Below are 18,194 nucleotides of genomic sequence, written 5' to 3'. Positions count from 1 at the left end.
GACTCGGAGAGCCTGGTGTAGACGTGGTGTTGTTGGAGGAGTCTCTGTTTTCAGTGTTTGCTCTGCTCTCTGTCTCTCTGAGTGTTTAATCTCAGATCTGTCTGCAGGACGGGGAACATAAAAAGATCATGAACCCGGCAACAAGTCATTTCAGGGAGGAGGATTCAGTGTTAAATTACTGATTGTTCTTATTGGTCCAAAAATGCATGAAGGTGTGGAAGGTGGTCTGAAATCTGGACGAACTTTTTTGATGGTGTTTGCATTTCTTTCTTTTCTTCTCAAGATTAGTTTTTTATTTGAAAAATGCAAACTTTACAAAACAGGTCCAGTATAAAAAAACATATCTATGTGTTTTAAACAGAGTCTATTATATATATTTCATATGTATGTAACTCTAAGAGTTACATAAATATAAAAAATATATCATACAAATAATTATAAAAAATGATGATAATATTAATAAAAACATGAATATGATTCATAATATTATTATTGATAATTATTATTATTATATATAAATAAATTTAAATGTAAAAAATATAGTACAAACATTTATAATAAATATAAATATATAAATATATATTTCTGTAAAAACTTTTAAAAAAATAAAATAAAAATGTTACAAATGATAATAGTAATGAATAAATAAAGTGATAGATAAAAAAATAAATTCAAAGGTATGAAAGGGAAATATATATATATTTATATGCATACATACATTCATATACATCTAGGGGTACTAGTTTTGTTGATGTACTTTTATTGAAGGTATTAATAAGGGTGCATTATTAATATATACAATTATATAGGACTTATAATAAATAAATAAATCCATAACTAATATATTGAAATAAATAAAAAGGTATATAACTCAATAAAAAAAAATATAACATTGATCATTAAATTAAGAGTAATACAGTAATACGAATAGGAAAACAATGCTAATAAGAAGAAGAGGAAGAAGATGATTAACAGTCAATGTTATAGTAATTAATATATATTTAAATTAATGGATTTATTCATTACTTTGATAAAAAAGATGGAGAGAGGAAAAAGAGAGAGAGGAGAGGAGGGGGCATGGAGAAGCAGAAGTTGAGTTTTGGCGTCTTCTTTAAGGACTCATCCGGACTGAACGTCTCCTCCAGGAGAGCTCCAGGTAACCTCGGCCTTTAGACTTACAGCGTTCTGTGTTCAGCGTCTCCTTCCTGACTCCTGAGCCCATGCATCAGTCATACTTTGTGTCCTCTGGTTCTTTGAAGTCACTCTGAAGAGTCTGGATCTTCGCTTGTTTAAACTCTGGTGATGAGATCACGTCTGCGAGGTTGGAGTGCTGCCGTTACCTAACAAGAGGATGTTTAAATGTCAGGACTGCAGCTCTTAAGTCAAGTACTTGAACAGCCGTGTGTCCTTAAGTGTGTTTCTTTCATGAGAGCTTTGATGACGTGTAAACTTCAGACTCAGAGCTGGACCAGGTCTGTGGTTTGGATCACCATGATGTCCTCCTCTGCAGAGAATCAGGGGTTGCATATTTCTGATTGCTAACTCCTCCGTGGAGCTCTGTATGCATGGTTCTCTTATCTGAAGTTAACTCCCTTCATCAGATCATCTCAGACTCCATGATCTGCTGCAGATGTTTGCAGAAACCGGCTCAGGTCAGGTTCTGCAACAAGTTCCAAGAAGCAGGAAAGTCTTTAGAGACAGGGATGAAAAACATCCAAGGGAGCTATGGGGACTTCACAACCACTCAGTTTATGAAAAGAGAGGTGTGTGTGCATGTATGTGTGTGTGTGTGTGTGTGTGTGTGTGTGTGTGTGTGTGTGTGTGTGTGTGTGTGTGTGTGTGTGTGTGTGTGTTACAGTCCTTCCCAGTTGCTTGAGGCTGAGGATGTTGCAGAAGATTTGATCTGCCAAGTGTGTGTGTGTGTGTGTTTTCAGGCGCTTGTGTGTTTGTGTCAGTGGGAGCGAGGGGCTGCAGATGTCTCTTTCTCAGCCTCAGTTTCACACCAAGGGGGGCGAGGTTTGGGGGGGTGGGGGTCTGGGTCTGTGAGCAACAATGGCTGCTGTTGTCGGGCCTCAGTGCCGTTCACAACCGGCTCAAACCTCCATCAGTCTTGTTGCTGCAGACATCCAGTCGACAGCGAGCGGATGGAGCCTCCTGCGTCTGATAACTCGTGCCTCGTTTTCTCGTCTCCTTGACAAACCACTTCCTCTCTCCTGGGTGAGTGTGTGTTTAAGTGTGTGTTTCTGTGTGTGTGTGTGTGTGTCCTCTCTGATGTGTTTGCAGGAAGAGCATTTTGTCAAAAGATGCCTCCAGCTAATTTGAAGTCTTCCCCCGGTGGTTGTTTCTGGCGTTTGACGTGCATAATGAGCCGCGTTTGTGTTCCTGTTTTTGTCCTCCTGTGCTTGTTTCCGGAGCTCCTCGGGCTGCGGCGCTGAGAGAGGCAGGAGAAGAAGAAGAAGAAGAAGAAGAAGAAGAAGAAGTTACCCTGTAGGAGAAGATGTCTGAATTTACTCATCACTAATCGCAGAATTAGGAGATCAAACAGCCTCTTGTCTTTGGAACAGAGCGGGCTGGTTGTAGCTGTGGGCTGCAGAGGTGTGATGTAGACTGTCAGGTTTACATGATGCCACTTCCTCTCAGCGTCACATGCACACTTCCTGTTTGCTCCTCCTGTCTTCGTTCAGGTGTGTTTCTGTAATGAAAGCCCTCAGAGGTCGCCTCGTCTGCTCAAAGACTAAAAAGATGTTGACAGCTCCTCTCTGTGTGAAGGAGCAGTGAGCAGTAAGTCTGAATATGTGTGTCTGCAGACAGCGTGTGGGATGACACGTACTGATTCAGCCCTCAGGCGCTCTCCTTTCTTTCTGTATTCTTATAAGGCTTCCCTGAAATGTGTGTGTGTGTGTGTGTGTTTATGCACATGAAGTGGGATGCACACACACTTGAGACGTGTGTTTTCTGTGTCATCGTTCCCAGGACTCCTTCGTTTTTATTCTGGTGGTTTCACAGCGGGGGGGGGGGAGGATGCATCATCCTCCTCCTCCTGAAGAAAGTCACATTTTCCTTCATATTTTCACCCACAATGCTTTTTATCCTCCGCCCAGTTTTCAGGTCAGACCGGCATCATCGTCTCCGTCTGGATGTGTTCGCAGAGACTCACACAGACAGGAACAGAACACTTGTGTTTTACTGCTGCGTTAGTCGAGGCTTTTAAGACGTTTAAAGACTGTAATGGAAACCTCTCTGTTAAGACTTTCCTCTAAGAGAATCAAAGATTTATTTGAAACCTTTTTTTATGTCAAAACAATCAGCAGACACCATAAAACCACATCACACACATATCACACACACATCTCACACACATCACACACACATCACACACACACGAGGACTGAAAGTGTTTCAGCAGCCGCACAAAATTAGCTCTTACTAATCAGTTTTATGCAAATTTAGAGCAGAAATAGAAACGTCTGTCAGATTAAAGAAGCACAACTCTTTATTCAAACAAACGTCTGCAGCAGTGAAAGGATCTTTATTAAATCAGGAAGTCTCTTTGAAAAGTTCTCTGGAGGATCCCTCTGGACCTGATAAACCAGCTCTCAGACAGATCTCAGGACTTTCAGGACTTCCTCAGAAGTTTACACATTTATGTTTTGACAGTTTTGTTGCAACAGTGTTTAAAATGCAGAGAGAGGAATCCCAAGAAGCAGCAGTAACAAGAACAGGCTCATTACCTTGTTGCCCTGCGGCGTGCTGTGTAAGACAGCCATGAAAACGCTCTTCCCTCTTCCCTTGTAATTTGCTTGTTTACTCTGTAAGGAGGAGTCTTTATTATGTTTACCATCACATTGCTGCACATGTGTATTTCAGCTGCAATGGGCCTACTTCACTCACATCATCATCATGCTCAGTTAGCTTCTCAGAGATAAACGAAGTAGAGAGAAGAAGGAAGCCAATATTTACGGTGGTCAGACAGAGAGAGGGAATATTTCTATCAGGCTGCAAAGTCAGACATGATGCAACTTCAAAAACACATGCAACACTCCCAAACTCATGCAGAAACAGATGCTGCAGTGAAACAAAACACCTGCATGATACGGAGCCCATGAAGTCCCAAAAAGAAATATGTTTTTATCTTGTGTGCACAACATGATTAGAACCTCTCCAACTAGTACAGATGTTTATTGTCAACATAAAGCCAAATGAAGGACACTCATTTAATTAAGTTGTACTTGATATTATAGCTGCTCTTGTAGACATGGTTCTGTTATCAGTAGAAATCATCTGCTTCACTAACTGAAAGACAACCGGCTCAGAGAGAGTCTTTTCACTGACAGACACGCCCCCTTATTGAACATCACTCACTGATTGGACGCTGCAGTGGCTCAGACTTCTCTAAAACTTCACATCACCTGAGTTTAATAACAGTGAATAGAAGGACTTTAACCCTCCTGTTATGTTGCGGGTCAAATTGACCCTTTTTAAAAGTCTATTTTAGGCAGTATATTCCTTCCAAACCAGCTAAATGCAGCTTTATCACTTCATAAAAATAAAAAACTCAAAATTTAGAAAGAAATAAACAAACATCTATGTCATGTTAAACTATTGTATTTATATTTAGGACTTTCCAATATAAATAAAAAAAGTTTTAACATTAATTTAAATGAAAAACGAGTGAGTTCTCCTCTTTGAATCATGATCTGAGAATTAAAGAACACCAATGGACTAAATCTTGATTAAATGGTCAGTAATGGAGTTAAAATTTTGATTTAAAAAATTTGATTTTTTTGTGTTCTGACACTTTTGAACAATCGAATATGCCCCGGGTCAAATTGACCCAGGAACATTATTGCTGTTCCTGAGAAACAAAATATAACAGGCAAGGCAAGGCAGCTTTATTTGTATAGTGCATTTCATACATGAGGGCAACTCAATGTGCTTTACATTAAAACAGTAAAAGCATTGGAGACATTCAGACAAACATAAAAGAACACAATTAAAATGACAAATATAATAAAACAGAAAAGAAAAGGAAAATTAGAAATATATTTAAAATTACATTAAAATTTTAATTTAAAGTGAGTTAAAATAATCTAAGATAGGAAGGCAGAGGTAAATAAGAAAGTCTTAATCTTTGATTTAAAAGAGGTGAGAGTTGGAGCAGACCTGCAGCTTTCAGGGAGTGTGTTCCAGATATGTGGAGCATAATGACTAAACGCTGCTTCACCATGTTTCCTTCTGACTCTTGGGACTGAAAGCAGACCAGGACCTGATGACCTCAGAGGTCCAGGTGGTTCATAAAGTAGTAGCAGATCAGCCTAAACCATTCAGTGCTTTATAAACCATCAGCAGGATTTTAAAGTCTATTCTCTGACAGACAGGAAGCCAGTGTAGGGATCTAAGAACTGGAGGGATGTGGTCTACTTTGTTGGTCCTTGTTAGGACTCGAGCAGCAGCATTCTGTATGAGCTGCAGCCGTCTGATGGACTTCTTGGGGAGTTAACAGGAGGGTTAAAACAGTCACTTAGATCATAAACATGTGTCTGTTTCTAAACAGTCTGTGATCTATGTGATGAGCTGAGATTAGTGTTTGATGTGAGTTTTAATCACAAAATACTGAACAGAAAAGTAAATTCATAAAATCAATGTAACAGAGGATTACTCCTGAGTTTTATACTCCTGTCTGTTTGTTTATTTCAGATTCCCCGTATAAAGAGATAGAGTCATAAAGCCTAATATCATAGATAGAGGAGAAATATTCAAGAAATATAATTATCTCTTGGGCACGAGATAACTATTTTTTAGGGGGACTTCAGGAGCTCTGTTAAACTTAAACTAGCTGCAAAAAGAAAAATACAAAACCAGAAAACAGCAGAAGAAGAGTGCTGCAAATCCAGTCATCACAGCAGAAGTGAACCAGGCCTATAGGGGGCGCTGTGAGAAAAGATGAGGCTGTGCACTTACTGTTGGTCTTTAAAATGGTGCCGTTTGAGGACAGGAAGTTACATTTGAAATACATTAGCTGGAAGATTTAAGGCCTGGGCTCTGACATCGAGGATGACTGGATAGAAAGACGTGATTTGATGCCTTTTCATTTTAGGTTTTTGCAAAAGTTAAAACATAAAGCACCAAATTCAAAGTCAGATTCACCCTGAGGGATGCAGAAGATGCAGAAACTGACAACACCAAAGGAAGAGTTTTAGAGATGCGATGACAGATAAATATGTGCTTTAAAACGAGAGAACAAGGAACAAGAACATCTCTTTTTATTTCTATCACTACTGGTCAAGCTTTTGCCTCATTTTGGTCCTTAAAAATGAAGCAAATGCATAGCTGAGGATCTTCCTGCACATGCAATATTCTAAAGACCAGTGAGTCGTCTTTTAAAGGTGACATATCACGCTTTTTTCATCAATATATATTGGTCTAAGAGGTCCCCAGAACATGTCTTTAAAGTTTATGCTCAAAAAAACACTTTGAAATCAGATTTTGGCATGCCTGAAAAACCCTCTTCTTCAGCCCTCCTCAGAACACTCTGTTTTCTCTCTGACCACGCCCCCTCATGAAGTGGGTGTGGCCTCGGCTGTCCAGCACGTTGATCTAATGTTTACATGTTGGCTGAATATACACAGCTGCTCACAGACCCGCGTTACTTCAACCCTCTGAATCTGATCCAGAATCTGATCCTGACGGAGAGGCGCCTGCAGCAGGACCTTTCTGAACCATTGGTCACAGATTTAGTGTTTCTTGTTGTTTTATTTGTCAGTATGTCGACGTGTGTCTTGGTACACAGCTACGAACATGTAGCTTTGTAGCTATGCTAACTAGCGCTAGCACTTATCCATGATAAATAAAAATCATCCACTAGATCTTCAAATCTGCAGACGTGGGGAGTCAAAGCGACCTTTGTGTTTATTAAGACAGCCTACAACTAGCATGCCTCCCTCCTAAGCTCCTTGTTAGCACACATGTGTGCAGGGAATGAAAAACGGAGGAGGGGTTGAGTTGTATTTTATACAGTCTATGGGCTGAACAAGCTCCGAGCTCTGACTTCCTGTTACAGACCGGATGGCGTTGTGACGTATGAAAAACACTGAAAACTGAAACGGCTGGTTTCAGGACACATTTACAGAAAGGTGGAGAAATCAGAACAGGGGCAGAATGGATTCTTTTCATTCTCGGGGGGTTTGTAGACAGGGACACATATTTCAGGTAGAGAACCATTAAAAAGTCAATTTTGCATGATATGTCACCTTTAAAGCTTCTGTTGACTTATATTTAATGTGCATCACTTTTTGAAGCCCTCCCTGGATGTAAACTGAAGGGAAACCTCATCTTATGAAATGTTCTTGAGCACAGATTAGAGAGAAACAGATTCATAGTTTCTGGAGTTTGTCTCCGTGACGATGTCTCACATCCCGTCTGTCCATCCTTGTTGTTGTTGTTGTTGTTGTTGTTGTTGTGAAAGTGAAGAACAGAAGAGTGTTCAGAGTCTCAGTGTGTCATTGAACAGTCTGGCACAGAGGCTGTGTGCGTCTGTGTCTGCCTCTGAATACATCACACACACACACACACACACACACACACACACACACACACACACACACACACTCTCTCCGCCTGTCCTCTGTGCTGCAGGTCACATGAAGAACACACAGCTGACGGGTTCCTCATCTCGTCTTTGTACCTTTTGAAAAAGAGAAAAGTGTTTTTAATAAAACAAATAAACCCCCCTGTGCCGGGGTTTGATCTCACAGCTGCTGAACGTCTGAGATCCTCCCACACGCGTCTCTGACTCGGCCTCACAGACGCTGCAGTCAGCGCGGTTTATTAGTCAGCTGTGATTTTATAAACAGGCTCTGTGTGTCGTCCTTCAATCAGACTGAAGAGAAAACACGTTCTGTTTGTTAAGATGGCTCCAAGGGATTAGAAGAGGAGGGGTGTAGATGTTCTCAAACTGCTGAACTATCAGATGTGAGGATGAGGAAGGACTGAGACATTCAGTTAAAGTCTCATGGAGGAGGGGAAATAACAGATAGCAGAGAAACAGGCTGGAATGTCTGCAACATCACCCTTGATGGATCAAAGTGTGTCCTCTAAGAGTTCTTGTTTTCATCTCAGGACTCAGAAAACTTATGAAATAACACCCTGTCTTTTTTATAAAGTCCAAAAAACATCCAAACTGGCGAGGGAACTTGTTTTGAGCACAGGTAGCGTTCTTCGCTCTCATGTGACACCTCCTCTGATGAGATTTGCACTGCAGTTGAAGCAACACATTGCAGGAAAGGCTGGCTAGCTGGAGTCTTCTTCTGCTGCTGCTTCATCTTCTCTGTCTTTTCTCCATTTTCTAATTTTTTAAGTTCAGTTTTGGGGCATTTTGCCTTTTATTGGATAGGAAAGCTGGAGAGAGACAGGAAATGTGGGGGCTAGAGAGCGGGGGAAGACGTGCAGCAAATGTTAGAGGCCGGGAGAAGAACCTGCGACCGCTGCGATATGGACGGTGTCCTCTGAATGTGTGGCACATGCTTAGATGCTAGGCCAACGGCACCTCAAACACCCTGTCTTTTATAGGATATCTAAAAAAAAAGTCCCAAACTGTCAAGAGAACTTGTTTTGGGCACGGGTAGAGTTCCTCGCTTTCATCTCTCTGACAAGATTTGCGCTGCAGTAGAAGCATCACACTGCTGTGAAGGCTGGCTAGCTTGAGTCTTCTTCTGCTGCTGCTCCATCTTCTTGGTCTTCCAATAATTTTTTGAAGTGAAGTTTTTGGGTATTTTTGCCTTTATTGGAAAGTTACGCTGGAGAGAGACAGGAATTGCGGGGGGAAGAGAGAGGGTGAAGACATGCAGCAAATGGTTGAGGCTGGGAGACGAACCTGCGATCACTGCGACGAGTGGCCTCTGAATATGTGGCACATGCTTAGATGCTAGGCCAATGCCCCCCAAACACCCTGTCATTTATATGAAATCTCAAAAACTGGCTTGGAAACTTGATTTGGGCACAAATAGAGTGTCTTTCTTTCATCCGTAACCTCCTCCGAAGAGATTTTCCGTGCAGTAGAAGCCATACATTGTGGTGAAAGCTGGCTAGCTGGTTACTGAGTCTTCTTCTGCTGCTGCTTCTTTTGTCTTCTCTCCTTTTTAAGGGAGGTAGCACCAGCGTAAAGAACCACTACCTCCCCCGGGTACTTATTCTAGGACTTTATAGTTTAACGTGGCTAGTTTGGTCCATAGAATGTATAATAAATGGACGTAGTATCCGTGACGTCACCCATCTGTCTCTGAAGCACTGTTTTGAAGCCCATCATCAGCGGGAGCCATATTGGAAATGTTGAACCAAACGTCTGTGGAGTTAGTGTGAGGTAAAGAGACGGGCCTTTAGCCTCCTCGCTAACAGCTACAGTGATCCCGCCTGTTAATCAAGTCAATCATGCCCTTATTTGGGCAAAACCTGTTAGTTTAATGTCTTCAAAAATAACAAGTTATAATAAATCCAACCCGTACAGTGTTTGCTGATAGAGAAATGAGCTCTTCAGACCTAAACTGTGTTTTGAACCAGGCTGTAAACATGTTTATTTCTGCTGTAAAGATCCTCTTCTTTGAATGGGTGTGTATGTGGTTTCCTGTGTTTCTGCAGCCAGCCTCTAGTGGACGCTCCATGAACTGCAGTTTATATCACCTCAGACCTTCTGTTGCTCATCCAGAAGCCGGTTAGTTTAATCTCTGACTGATGATTTCTTTTCCTTTCAGCTCTACGATAAGATCAACACCAAGTCGTCCCCGTCCATCAGGAACCCTCCCAGCGATGCCGTGCAGAGAGCCAAAGAGGTGAGCGCACACACTTCCTCTCCCCTCCCCGTGTTTGTCCTTGTTCTCTCCGTGTGATTATCACTTTAATCTCTGTGAAGATAACAGACTCCCTCTCTGCTGCTCTGTCTTTCAAACTGTCAAACTAAAAACTGCTGCTTTAATCCTCCTTGAAGCTTTAACTCACCTGCTCTGCTCTCAGTGTGTAGAGGTGGGCACAACCACAGGACCTACAGGTGTGTGCAGGGGTGGCGTATCTCAGTCCAAACCTCCACCCTAACTGGGTCTGATGTGAGAATCCTTAAAAACCCCTGACTCGTCTTGTATTCCTGCCTTTTTCTCACATCTTGCTCTTTTTGGGTCGTGATTATTCTCCGATCGCTGTGATCCTCGGTCTCGTTTATCCGAGGCGAACGTCTCAAATGTCATTTGTGCTTTTAGAGCAAGTTTTACGACCCGAGGGAGCTGCAGAGAGACGCAATAAGACATTCTCTCAGTTTGAAGTGGAGCGGGGTCTCTGGTGAAGTCTCTTTTGTCAGTCTCTGAAATATTGACAGACCTGGAGAGTGTTCAGGTTTAGCTCTCTGCACGCAGCACAGGGGGAATAGAGCAGTTCTACAGCTGAAGGTGAACAAAGCTGATTCATGTTTCTGCAGCTCTTTGATTATTTCAACGACTTCATGAGGTGATTTATAAAAAGATAAAAGTCAAAGTATGACACTTTTACAGTCAAACAAGTACCATTAAAAATACCTCTATCTCTTTAAAGCTTCAGTATCTCTCACGAGTAGTCAGGTTGTTTAATCTCCGTCTGCTCAGACGTGTTCGGAGTGAAACTGGAGCGTCTTAAAGAAGTCCGTCTTCTTCCTTTGACGTCTGAACTGAAATGATATCGACTCAAAACAAACAGAGAGAGATTGAGTTCTTAATTATTGATGTTCAGTTATTGAATCCTCTGTTTGCTTCATTTCAGAATTCAGTGACCTCAGAGCTTTGTTTGCTGATCATCCAGCTGTGTGAGTGTGAGTGTGAGTGTGTGTGTGTGTGTGTGTGTGTGTGTGTGTGTGTGTGAGTGTGAGACTCACAGACAGGTTCATAAAAATCTGACCTTCATCTGTAAACACACACACACAGACACGTATCGTCAGTGTTTGAGCTGGTTTTGCTCAGAGACAAAAAGATGGACTCTCTCTAACACACACACACACACACACACACACACACACACACACACACACACACACACACACACACCAATCCTTTGTTTATGTGTTTACGTCTGCATGCAGGCGAGCAGGATGCAGACTGGAACTGGTGCAGAAAATGTGAGCGTGCGATGAGGCAGGGTTTGTGTGTGTGTGTGTGTGTGTGTGTGTGTGTGTGTGTGTGTGTGTGTGTGTGTGTGCTTTGTTTAAGGACTAATTAAAATGAACAGAGAGGGTGTGTGTGTGTGTGTGTGTGTGTGTGTGTGTGTGTGTGTGTGTTCAGACAGAGGGAGTCTGTAACTGTGTTTTATGAGGCCTCGGTTTGCAGAGAGCTGCTTAATGAACAAACTGAGAGGTTCAGAGTCGGGTCTGATTTTCCATCTTTAACTGCTGAAGAAGTTCGAGCAGATTTCAGGGAATTAAACTTCATCAAGTCTCAGAACTGAAGACTTTTAATCTCCTGCTTTCAGTATAGTAGACAGTTCAGTAAAATTTACCATGTTAAGTAGGAAAATGTTTTTTTTTTATAAGTGATAAAACACTAAATAAAAAATATAAACATTTCATTTTAAATAAAATATTATTATTATATATTTTTTAAATACAGAAATTAATTTATAGAAATGATTCTTGAGGGAATAAATTCCCTCAGATGTAAGACTGTTTCCTTCCAGCCTGTGCAGATGAGTGCAGTCGCCCCCTGCTGGTCATTCTGGAGAATGCATGTTTAAGCGTGTTTTAAAATGTTGGAATTTAATAAATATTTTTTATGTGTAAGATTAATTTTAAGTCAGAGTCAAAAAGTTAAGCATCAAAAAGTGTAATTCTCTGTTTTTTTTTAACATCACTGACTCTAATTTTTTTAGTTCAGGTATATTTGACGCACAGGTGACACTGATAAGCTTCCTCAGTCTTGGTTGTGCCTCCAGAGTCTCATCCTTCTGCTCCTCTTCCTCCTCATCCTTCCTCTGCTGCTGTAGCTCCGCCTCCTCTGATACTCTAAAGCTTTGAACCAATCAGAGAGCAGCTTCTTGTGCGTCTGACTAATCGTTGATCCAGTGCTTCAAACCTCCACAGAGCTTCATCCTGACTGCACTAATACTCTTTCTCTAACCTTCAAACTGACACCTGAGTTCATCCTCTGATACTGAAACTAATCACATAAATCAAGCTCATTAATGGACCAATCAGATCAATGATTACAGGCGGGGGCGGGGCCTCGCGCTGCATCCACACTGATGTGATTTCATTAAAAAACAGAGCCATTGAAAAACAGCATGTCTATGTTTACATCCTGTAAAGAGTCACATGACAGGGTGTGACCAATCACAGGAGGGCAAAGCAATACTGACCAATCAGGGACTGACGTTGATTTAAATGTGTATGCCAGCTTAGATATGAGTCCAAAAAGGGCTGCAACAGTCCATGAATTATTCAGGAGAGACGTCTAAAATAATAACTGAATATTTCAGATATTGATGGATCAGTTTCACTATTTCATTTAGGGAGAAAAGTAGAAAAATTATCTGATTCCAGCGTCTTTAATGTGATTATATTCTGTTTCATTTCTCCTCTAGGACATTTAACAAAATATATTCAAGCTGTGAACAATTTAAGATATTTGAGGAGATATTTTGTGCATGTTTCACTTTTTTCTCAAGGTTTATAAACCAAAGAATTCATCCATTAATTCAGATAATTATTGCAAATTAATTGAAAATCAAATACATGTAAATAAAACAAGTTTCTAAGAGTGGAAATGTCTCAGTGTGGATGCAGCCCGACTCTCTCTCTCCTGACGTCTTCATATTTAAAGGTTGAAACACTCGACAGTCTGTGTAACTTTGTTCCTGTGTCTTCCTCCATAAAGAGATCCTGCAGAGGCGAAGCGAGTGGAGCTTTGAAACACCTGGACTATGTAAGAGATCAACACACACCGGACACGCTCACTGTACTAACAGATAAAGAGGCGTGCAGAGGCAGAGGAGGGGAGGGTGGAGACCTCCTCAAAGACAAATTAACAAAACTAACAACACAGCACAATGACTCAGAAACCTGATCCAGAAACCTGATCCAGAAACCTGACTCAGAAACCTGATCCAGCATTGATGACATTAAGAGTTAATCAGAGTAATGACCTCATCCTCTCAAACACTCCATCTCCTCCTGATGAGCCGTGAAGAGCTGCTGTGTTTCCTGTCACCTGTATTTAGTCTCTCTGTTGTCGTTGATTTTAGCAGAGTGAGTAAGAACTGAAGTGTGAACAGGAAGATGAATCGCTCTCACTCCGCCTGTGAGTCGTCTATCAGTGTTTGACCTTTGTTTGGTTTAGTCATCTCATTAAGATCAAACACTCCTTCAGAAGAAGTAAACACAATACAATCATTTAAAGACAGTGAAAGTCTAAAATCACTCAGAAATCAGAGACTCAAGCGTAGACATCACGTGCACGAAAACCGCCTGAGTTTAGTGACAGCGCCCCCTGCTGGACAACAATGGAAACAAATATGTCAGATCAAATGTGCAGAATAAAACACACTTCAACCTTTCAGACTAGAGCGTTTGATAAGTGTGTGTAACAATCAGCTGTGATTATCACAGAGCATGGAAACTATCACATGAACACACACACACTTTTGAGTAACACACACACACACACACACACACTCAGAGGCCTCACCTCTACAATGCCACATTCACCATTCAGGCGATACATAACTGGAGCTGACATCAAACCCAGTCAGGGCTACAGGAGGAGGGGGGGCAGAGAGGGACCAGCTTCTTGAAGTCGGTCTCACATTGGCTGTGGAGGTGCAGGAGGCGGGGTGTTACATGGTTTTTGGGTCATACGTGATCTACCCTGAGGTGCAGCAGGTACAGCCGGAACGTCAGCTTGAAGAAGAGGAGGAACTCTCTGTTTAAAGTGAAGCTGATGAAGGTGTTTCTATCTCTCTCTCTCTCCCTCCTCATCTTCAGGTACTGGAAGAAATCTCCTGCTACCCCGAGAACCACGAAGCGAAAGAACTCAGACGGATACTGACACAGCCGCATTTCATGGTGAGTCCAAAAAACACACAACTCAGAGCTTCATGAGCTTCTTTTCTCACGAGATTAAAGCAACGAAATGTGACGTGTTGGCTCGTCTGACGGCTGCAGGAGGCCTCAGAGCAAACAATCAGGACTGGAAGAGAGAAGTTAGAGAGAACAAACACTTCACTTTCTTACTGGAAGCAGGTTTTTATTGCCTTTAAGTGTTTCTGATAACTTCTACCTGACTTTTAAACACAAACATCTGAACTTCTTACTGCTTAAACTAAAGTATAACCTCCTATTTACAGTGAAACTGAGACTCACCAGAAACAGATAAGCAGCCGCTGTTTCAGGGGAAGTTTACAACTGATAAACGACAGCTTTATCTGCTTCTGCTGCAGCAATGCATGACTCAGAGGCTTCATTATCTGCAGCATGGCATCAGTTAAAGCTCACATAGAGAGTTTTTAATGTGGCAAACATTTTAGAAACTTCATCAGGCTGCAGGCTGCAGGAGAGGTGTGTGATGAAAGGGTTAATCCAGTCCAGAGAAAGTCACTCTCAGGCTGTCAGCAGTTAATCCCGTCACATTAAAGCGTCTCTGATCAGAGAGCTGCTCCATATCAGACGGACAGAGGGAGGAGGAGAGGAGGGGGAGGAGGGGGAGGAAAGGGAAAGTTTATCAACAGTAAATGAGGAGAAGTGAGTGAGGGAGGAATAATTTGAAGCAGAGGAAGCAGCAGCAGGAGGGGAGGGAGGTGCTGATGGAGGTCAGTAAGGCATGTCTGATCAGATGTGCTGTGTTGGGTCAGAGGCCTGAACTCTGGGAGGAGGGGGGGCGACCTGGTCTGCATTCCAACGAGTTCAGGTTAGAGTGAGACCTGAAATGTGGGGACAGGTTGTCGTTTTTAAATCATCTTGAGGGTTTAGATGTGTCAAAGAACATTTCATTCTTACGCCAACAGTTTAGGATGTTCAGGATGTGGATTCTAGAAGTTTATGTGAATCTCTTTTGATGCAAAGATCCTTAAACTCATGGAACTTATTGCCTGTTTTTGGATGGCGTTAGAGCCTCTGGGATCTCATCTTTTGGGGTATTCGTTTTAGTTTGCAGGACTTATTTTACAATCTGACTTTTAATTTGGACAACTAAATGCTAAGGGTGTAAAGGATCACATATTCAACCTCTCAGGGAAATAATATGTATCAAGCCTCTTGCCTGGATCATAGAAAACATAACTTTGCTGGTCATCCTGTCCTAAAGTCTTGATCCTGAAAACCCAGTCACAGCAGGGTGGTTGACGTCTTGTGTCCAGCGTAAACAGCAGCACATGAAAGCTGGCGTTCCTGTGAAGCTGTTCCCCAAACACTTATTGCATTAAAGCTCATGTGAGCAACTTACAATATACATTGATTTTGGCGCCCCCCTGTGGAGGAAATATTCCCTCAGGCGTTGAAAACACCAGGAGAGAAATGATGGGTTTGTTCGGTGATGGTCTGGTTTGCTTTTGTTGCTCATAGAGAGGCAAGAGGATCTGTTTCAGACTGTTTCATCTCTCAGTAAAAACTCCTCACAGGAGCTTTAAATAAATCTGCATGAGTCTGACGATGCAGGGACCAGGATTTGAAATAAGATAGATATAACATAAAGATTTGAAGGTTGATTAAACGTCTTCTTCCTTCAGACGGGTCAGAGCGCTCATGCATCGACTGTATTTACTCCGTGTTCAGTCATAATCTCCATCCTGTCCTCTTCCTCTGTTTTTATCATCATCATCTCTAAACTTATCTTTGATCTGTTGTTTTTCCTCCTGCCGTCTCACCCTCGCTCTCACACACACACCCCCACAGAGCCGCGGGGATCAGTTAACCCTTCACCCTGCGCTCATTAGCACCCAGTCACACACACACACACACACACACACACACATACACACACACACACACACACAACCTTCACTTCATGTGTGTCCTCAAACATCAGCGTTATTTGGTGTTTGATTCGCTCTGACGTGGGAGTTAGAGACGCTGCCATCGCCTTCATGCCTCTGCTGCTCTGATGTGCTCTCCCCTTTCTCAGGAGTGTGTGTTTGTGTGTGTTTGTTAGTGTGTGTGTGCATGTGTGTGTGTGACACTGAGGGAAATCACTGACAGAGTACCTCTTTGTGGAGCTTTGATTGCTGTCTTCTGAAGTTCAGACTGGTTTGTTAAAGTGTCACTCAGGGGCGTCTGCGGCTGTCAGAGGAGCTGAGTCGAACACTCTGTGGGAGTGTGAGGCAGATACACACGGGAAAATCCACCTGAGCAGGAAGGGGGAAGACCTGAAACTGCAGCGGGGTCATTAGGAGGTCACTGGAGAATAAAAGTCACATGCAGGAAATCCAGCGTTATCAAACCTGGGCTTTGATTTGTCTTGATGCTGCAGCAGCGAAACAGGCTGTAACGTCTGCAACATGAGGCAGGAGGAGAGCAGCAGCTCCTGTGTCCTGCAGGGTTACATTACTGGTTTATAAATGGAGTCTGGTGCATTTAAAAGAGCGACACAATGGGAAGTTATGATGTCCTAGAGGCCACATGCAATTGAAATGTTGGAGGAGAGTCTGATGGTTCTTTTGTAAATGAGAGCAACTAAACACTAACGACCAATTCCACCAGATCCATGTCCGATCTGTCCCTGATACGTCACTGGATCTGATAGGTTTCTATTCTAGTCAATGTGTTAACTTCCACTGGATCCACTCCGGCAGGTCAGAGTCCTCCAGATCAGATACACAAGACTTCTATTTGTGCCGGATGCCGGAGCACGACGCATCAATCTCAACAGAGCAGATGGAGCGGGACAGGAAGTCAGGTTTCACCAAAACAAAATAAAAAACATCCGGTTAATTTTCAGAATAAAACACTCTGTGTTATCACCAGATCGTATTTCACTTAACTACAACAACAAACCAAAGTCATGATGAGCGGAGCCAGGCCTGGAGTCAACAGGTCAGAGGTTTTCAGAGGACCAGAAAGACAACATGGATGAGGAGAGGAGGAGGAGGAGAATCCTTGGTCACATGACTCCAGCTGTCCAGCGGTCCTGCTCTGAGAGAGCACAGAGCAGGACCGCAGCGGATCTGGAGGAAGTCTGATGTTAGATCTGCAGAGCTTAATGTTTGCCCGACCACCTTAAGCGAAGTCGACATGCAATTACTTTATTTTGGAGATTTAATCACTCTGGGACGAACACAGTACGTCTTCCCTGTGTGTCTCCAGGGCAGGGGGAAAATAGAGAATCAACTTTTGTAGAAGTCAAGTGTAGCAGAGATCGTTTATACGCCTCATGTAACCTTTCGCCTGACAGCCAAGGGATGATGTGGATGGAACAAAGAATGCTTTTTAATAAATGAATAATGGAGGTGAAACAGAAATAAGGCTGCAGGCTCTCTACACCTAATCCTGAAGAGGAGGAGAGAGCACAGAGCCGGACCGGACACATTCAAATCTGCATCAAAGATCCAATGTTTCATGTGCTTAAAGCTGCAGGAAAACAAGTCTGCATCGAAGAGCTTCTGCAGCATCAGAGTGCATCTCATTGATAAATCTGCAGACTGTGATCATATGCTGATAATCTGAATGTCATCCCAAGAAAATCTATAAAACAGAAAGTTACATTTCCCATCACTCATGTCTGTCTTCTCCCCACATTAAGTCTGTTGTGTGTGTTTCTCTTCAGGCCCTGCTGCAGGCCCACGACGTGGTCGCCCACGAGGTTTACAGCGACGAGGCTCTGAGGGTGACCCCTCCGCCAACCTCCCCGTACCTGAACGGAGACTCACCTGAGAGCGCCAACGGAGACATGGACCTGGAGAACGTCACCAGAGTCCGCCTGGTGCAGTTCCAGAAGAACACAGACGAGCCCATGGTACGCTATAAAGATAGTCACTATCACACACACACACACACACACACACTCGTAGAGTTAATATCTAAACACTGATGTGTGTGTGTGTGTGTTCTCCTCTGATCCTCAGGGCATCACGCTGAAGATGAATGAACTGAACCACTGCATTGTTGCGAGGATAATGCACGGGGGAATGATCCACAGACAAGGTAAGCTCTACTCACACATGATGTTTATGTCTGCAGCAGAGTAAACAGTGTCTTTGCATGC

At 42.6% G+C, this 18,194-nt stretch overlaps 1 protein-coding gene across 7 annotated transcripts in view; it reads left to right on the top strand.

Moving 5' to 3' along the window:
• caska (calcium/calmodulin-dependent serine protein kinase a) overlaps window positions 1-18,194 on the top strand; it is an 87,826-nt gene that overhangs the window by 45,229 nt on the left and 24,403 nt on the right. For 4 of the 7 annotated variants that reach the window (XM_034693863.1, XM_034693861.1, XM_034693859.1 and 1 more), the window contains exons 10-14: window positions 9,747-9,824; window positions 12,879-12,926; window positions 13,985-14,065; window positions 17,757-17,945; window positions 18,055-18,133. In XM_034693863.1, the coding sequence (XP_034549754.1) occupies window positions 9,747-9,824; window positions 12,879-12,926; window positions 13,985-14,065; window positions 17,757-17,945; window positions 18,055-18,133 (475 nt within the window). The remainder of the gene's footprint in view (window positions 1-9,746; window positions 9,825-12,878; window positions 12,927-13,984; window positions 14,066-17,756; window positions 17,946-18,054; window positions 18,134-18,194) is intronic. The other 3 variants (XM_034693864.1, XM_034693860.1, XM_034693862.1) reach the window with 1 other exon arrangement.

The sequence above is a fragment of the Notolabrus celidotus genome, chromosome 10, assembly GCF_009762535.1.
Source record: "Notolabrus celidotus isolate fNotCel1 chromosome 10, fNotCel1.pri, whole genome shotgun sequence".
Classification (NCBI taxonomy): Eukaryota; Metazoa; Chordata; class Actinopteri; order Labriformes; family Labridae; genus Notolabrus; species Notolabrus celidotus.
Note: the sequence above shows the minus strand (reverse complement) of the source record. Positions and strands in the feature narration are given on the sequence as shown.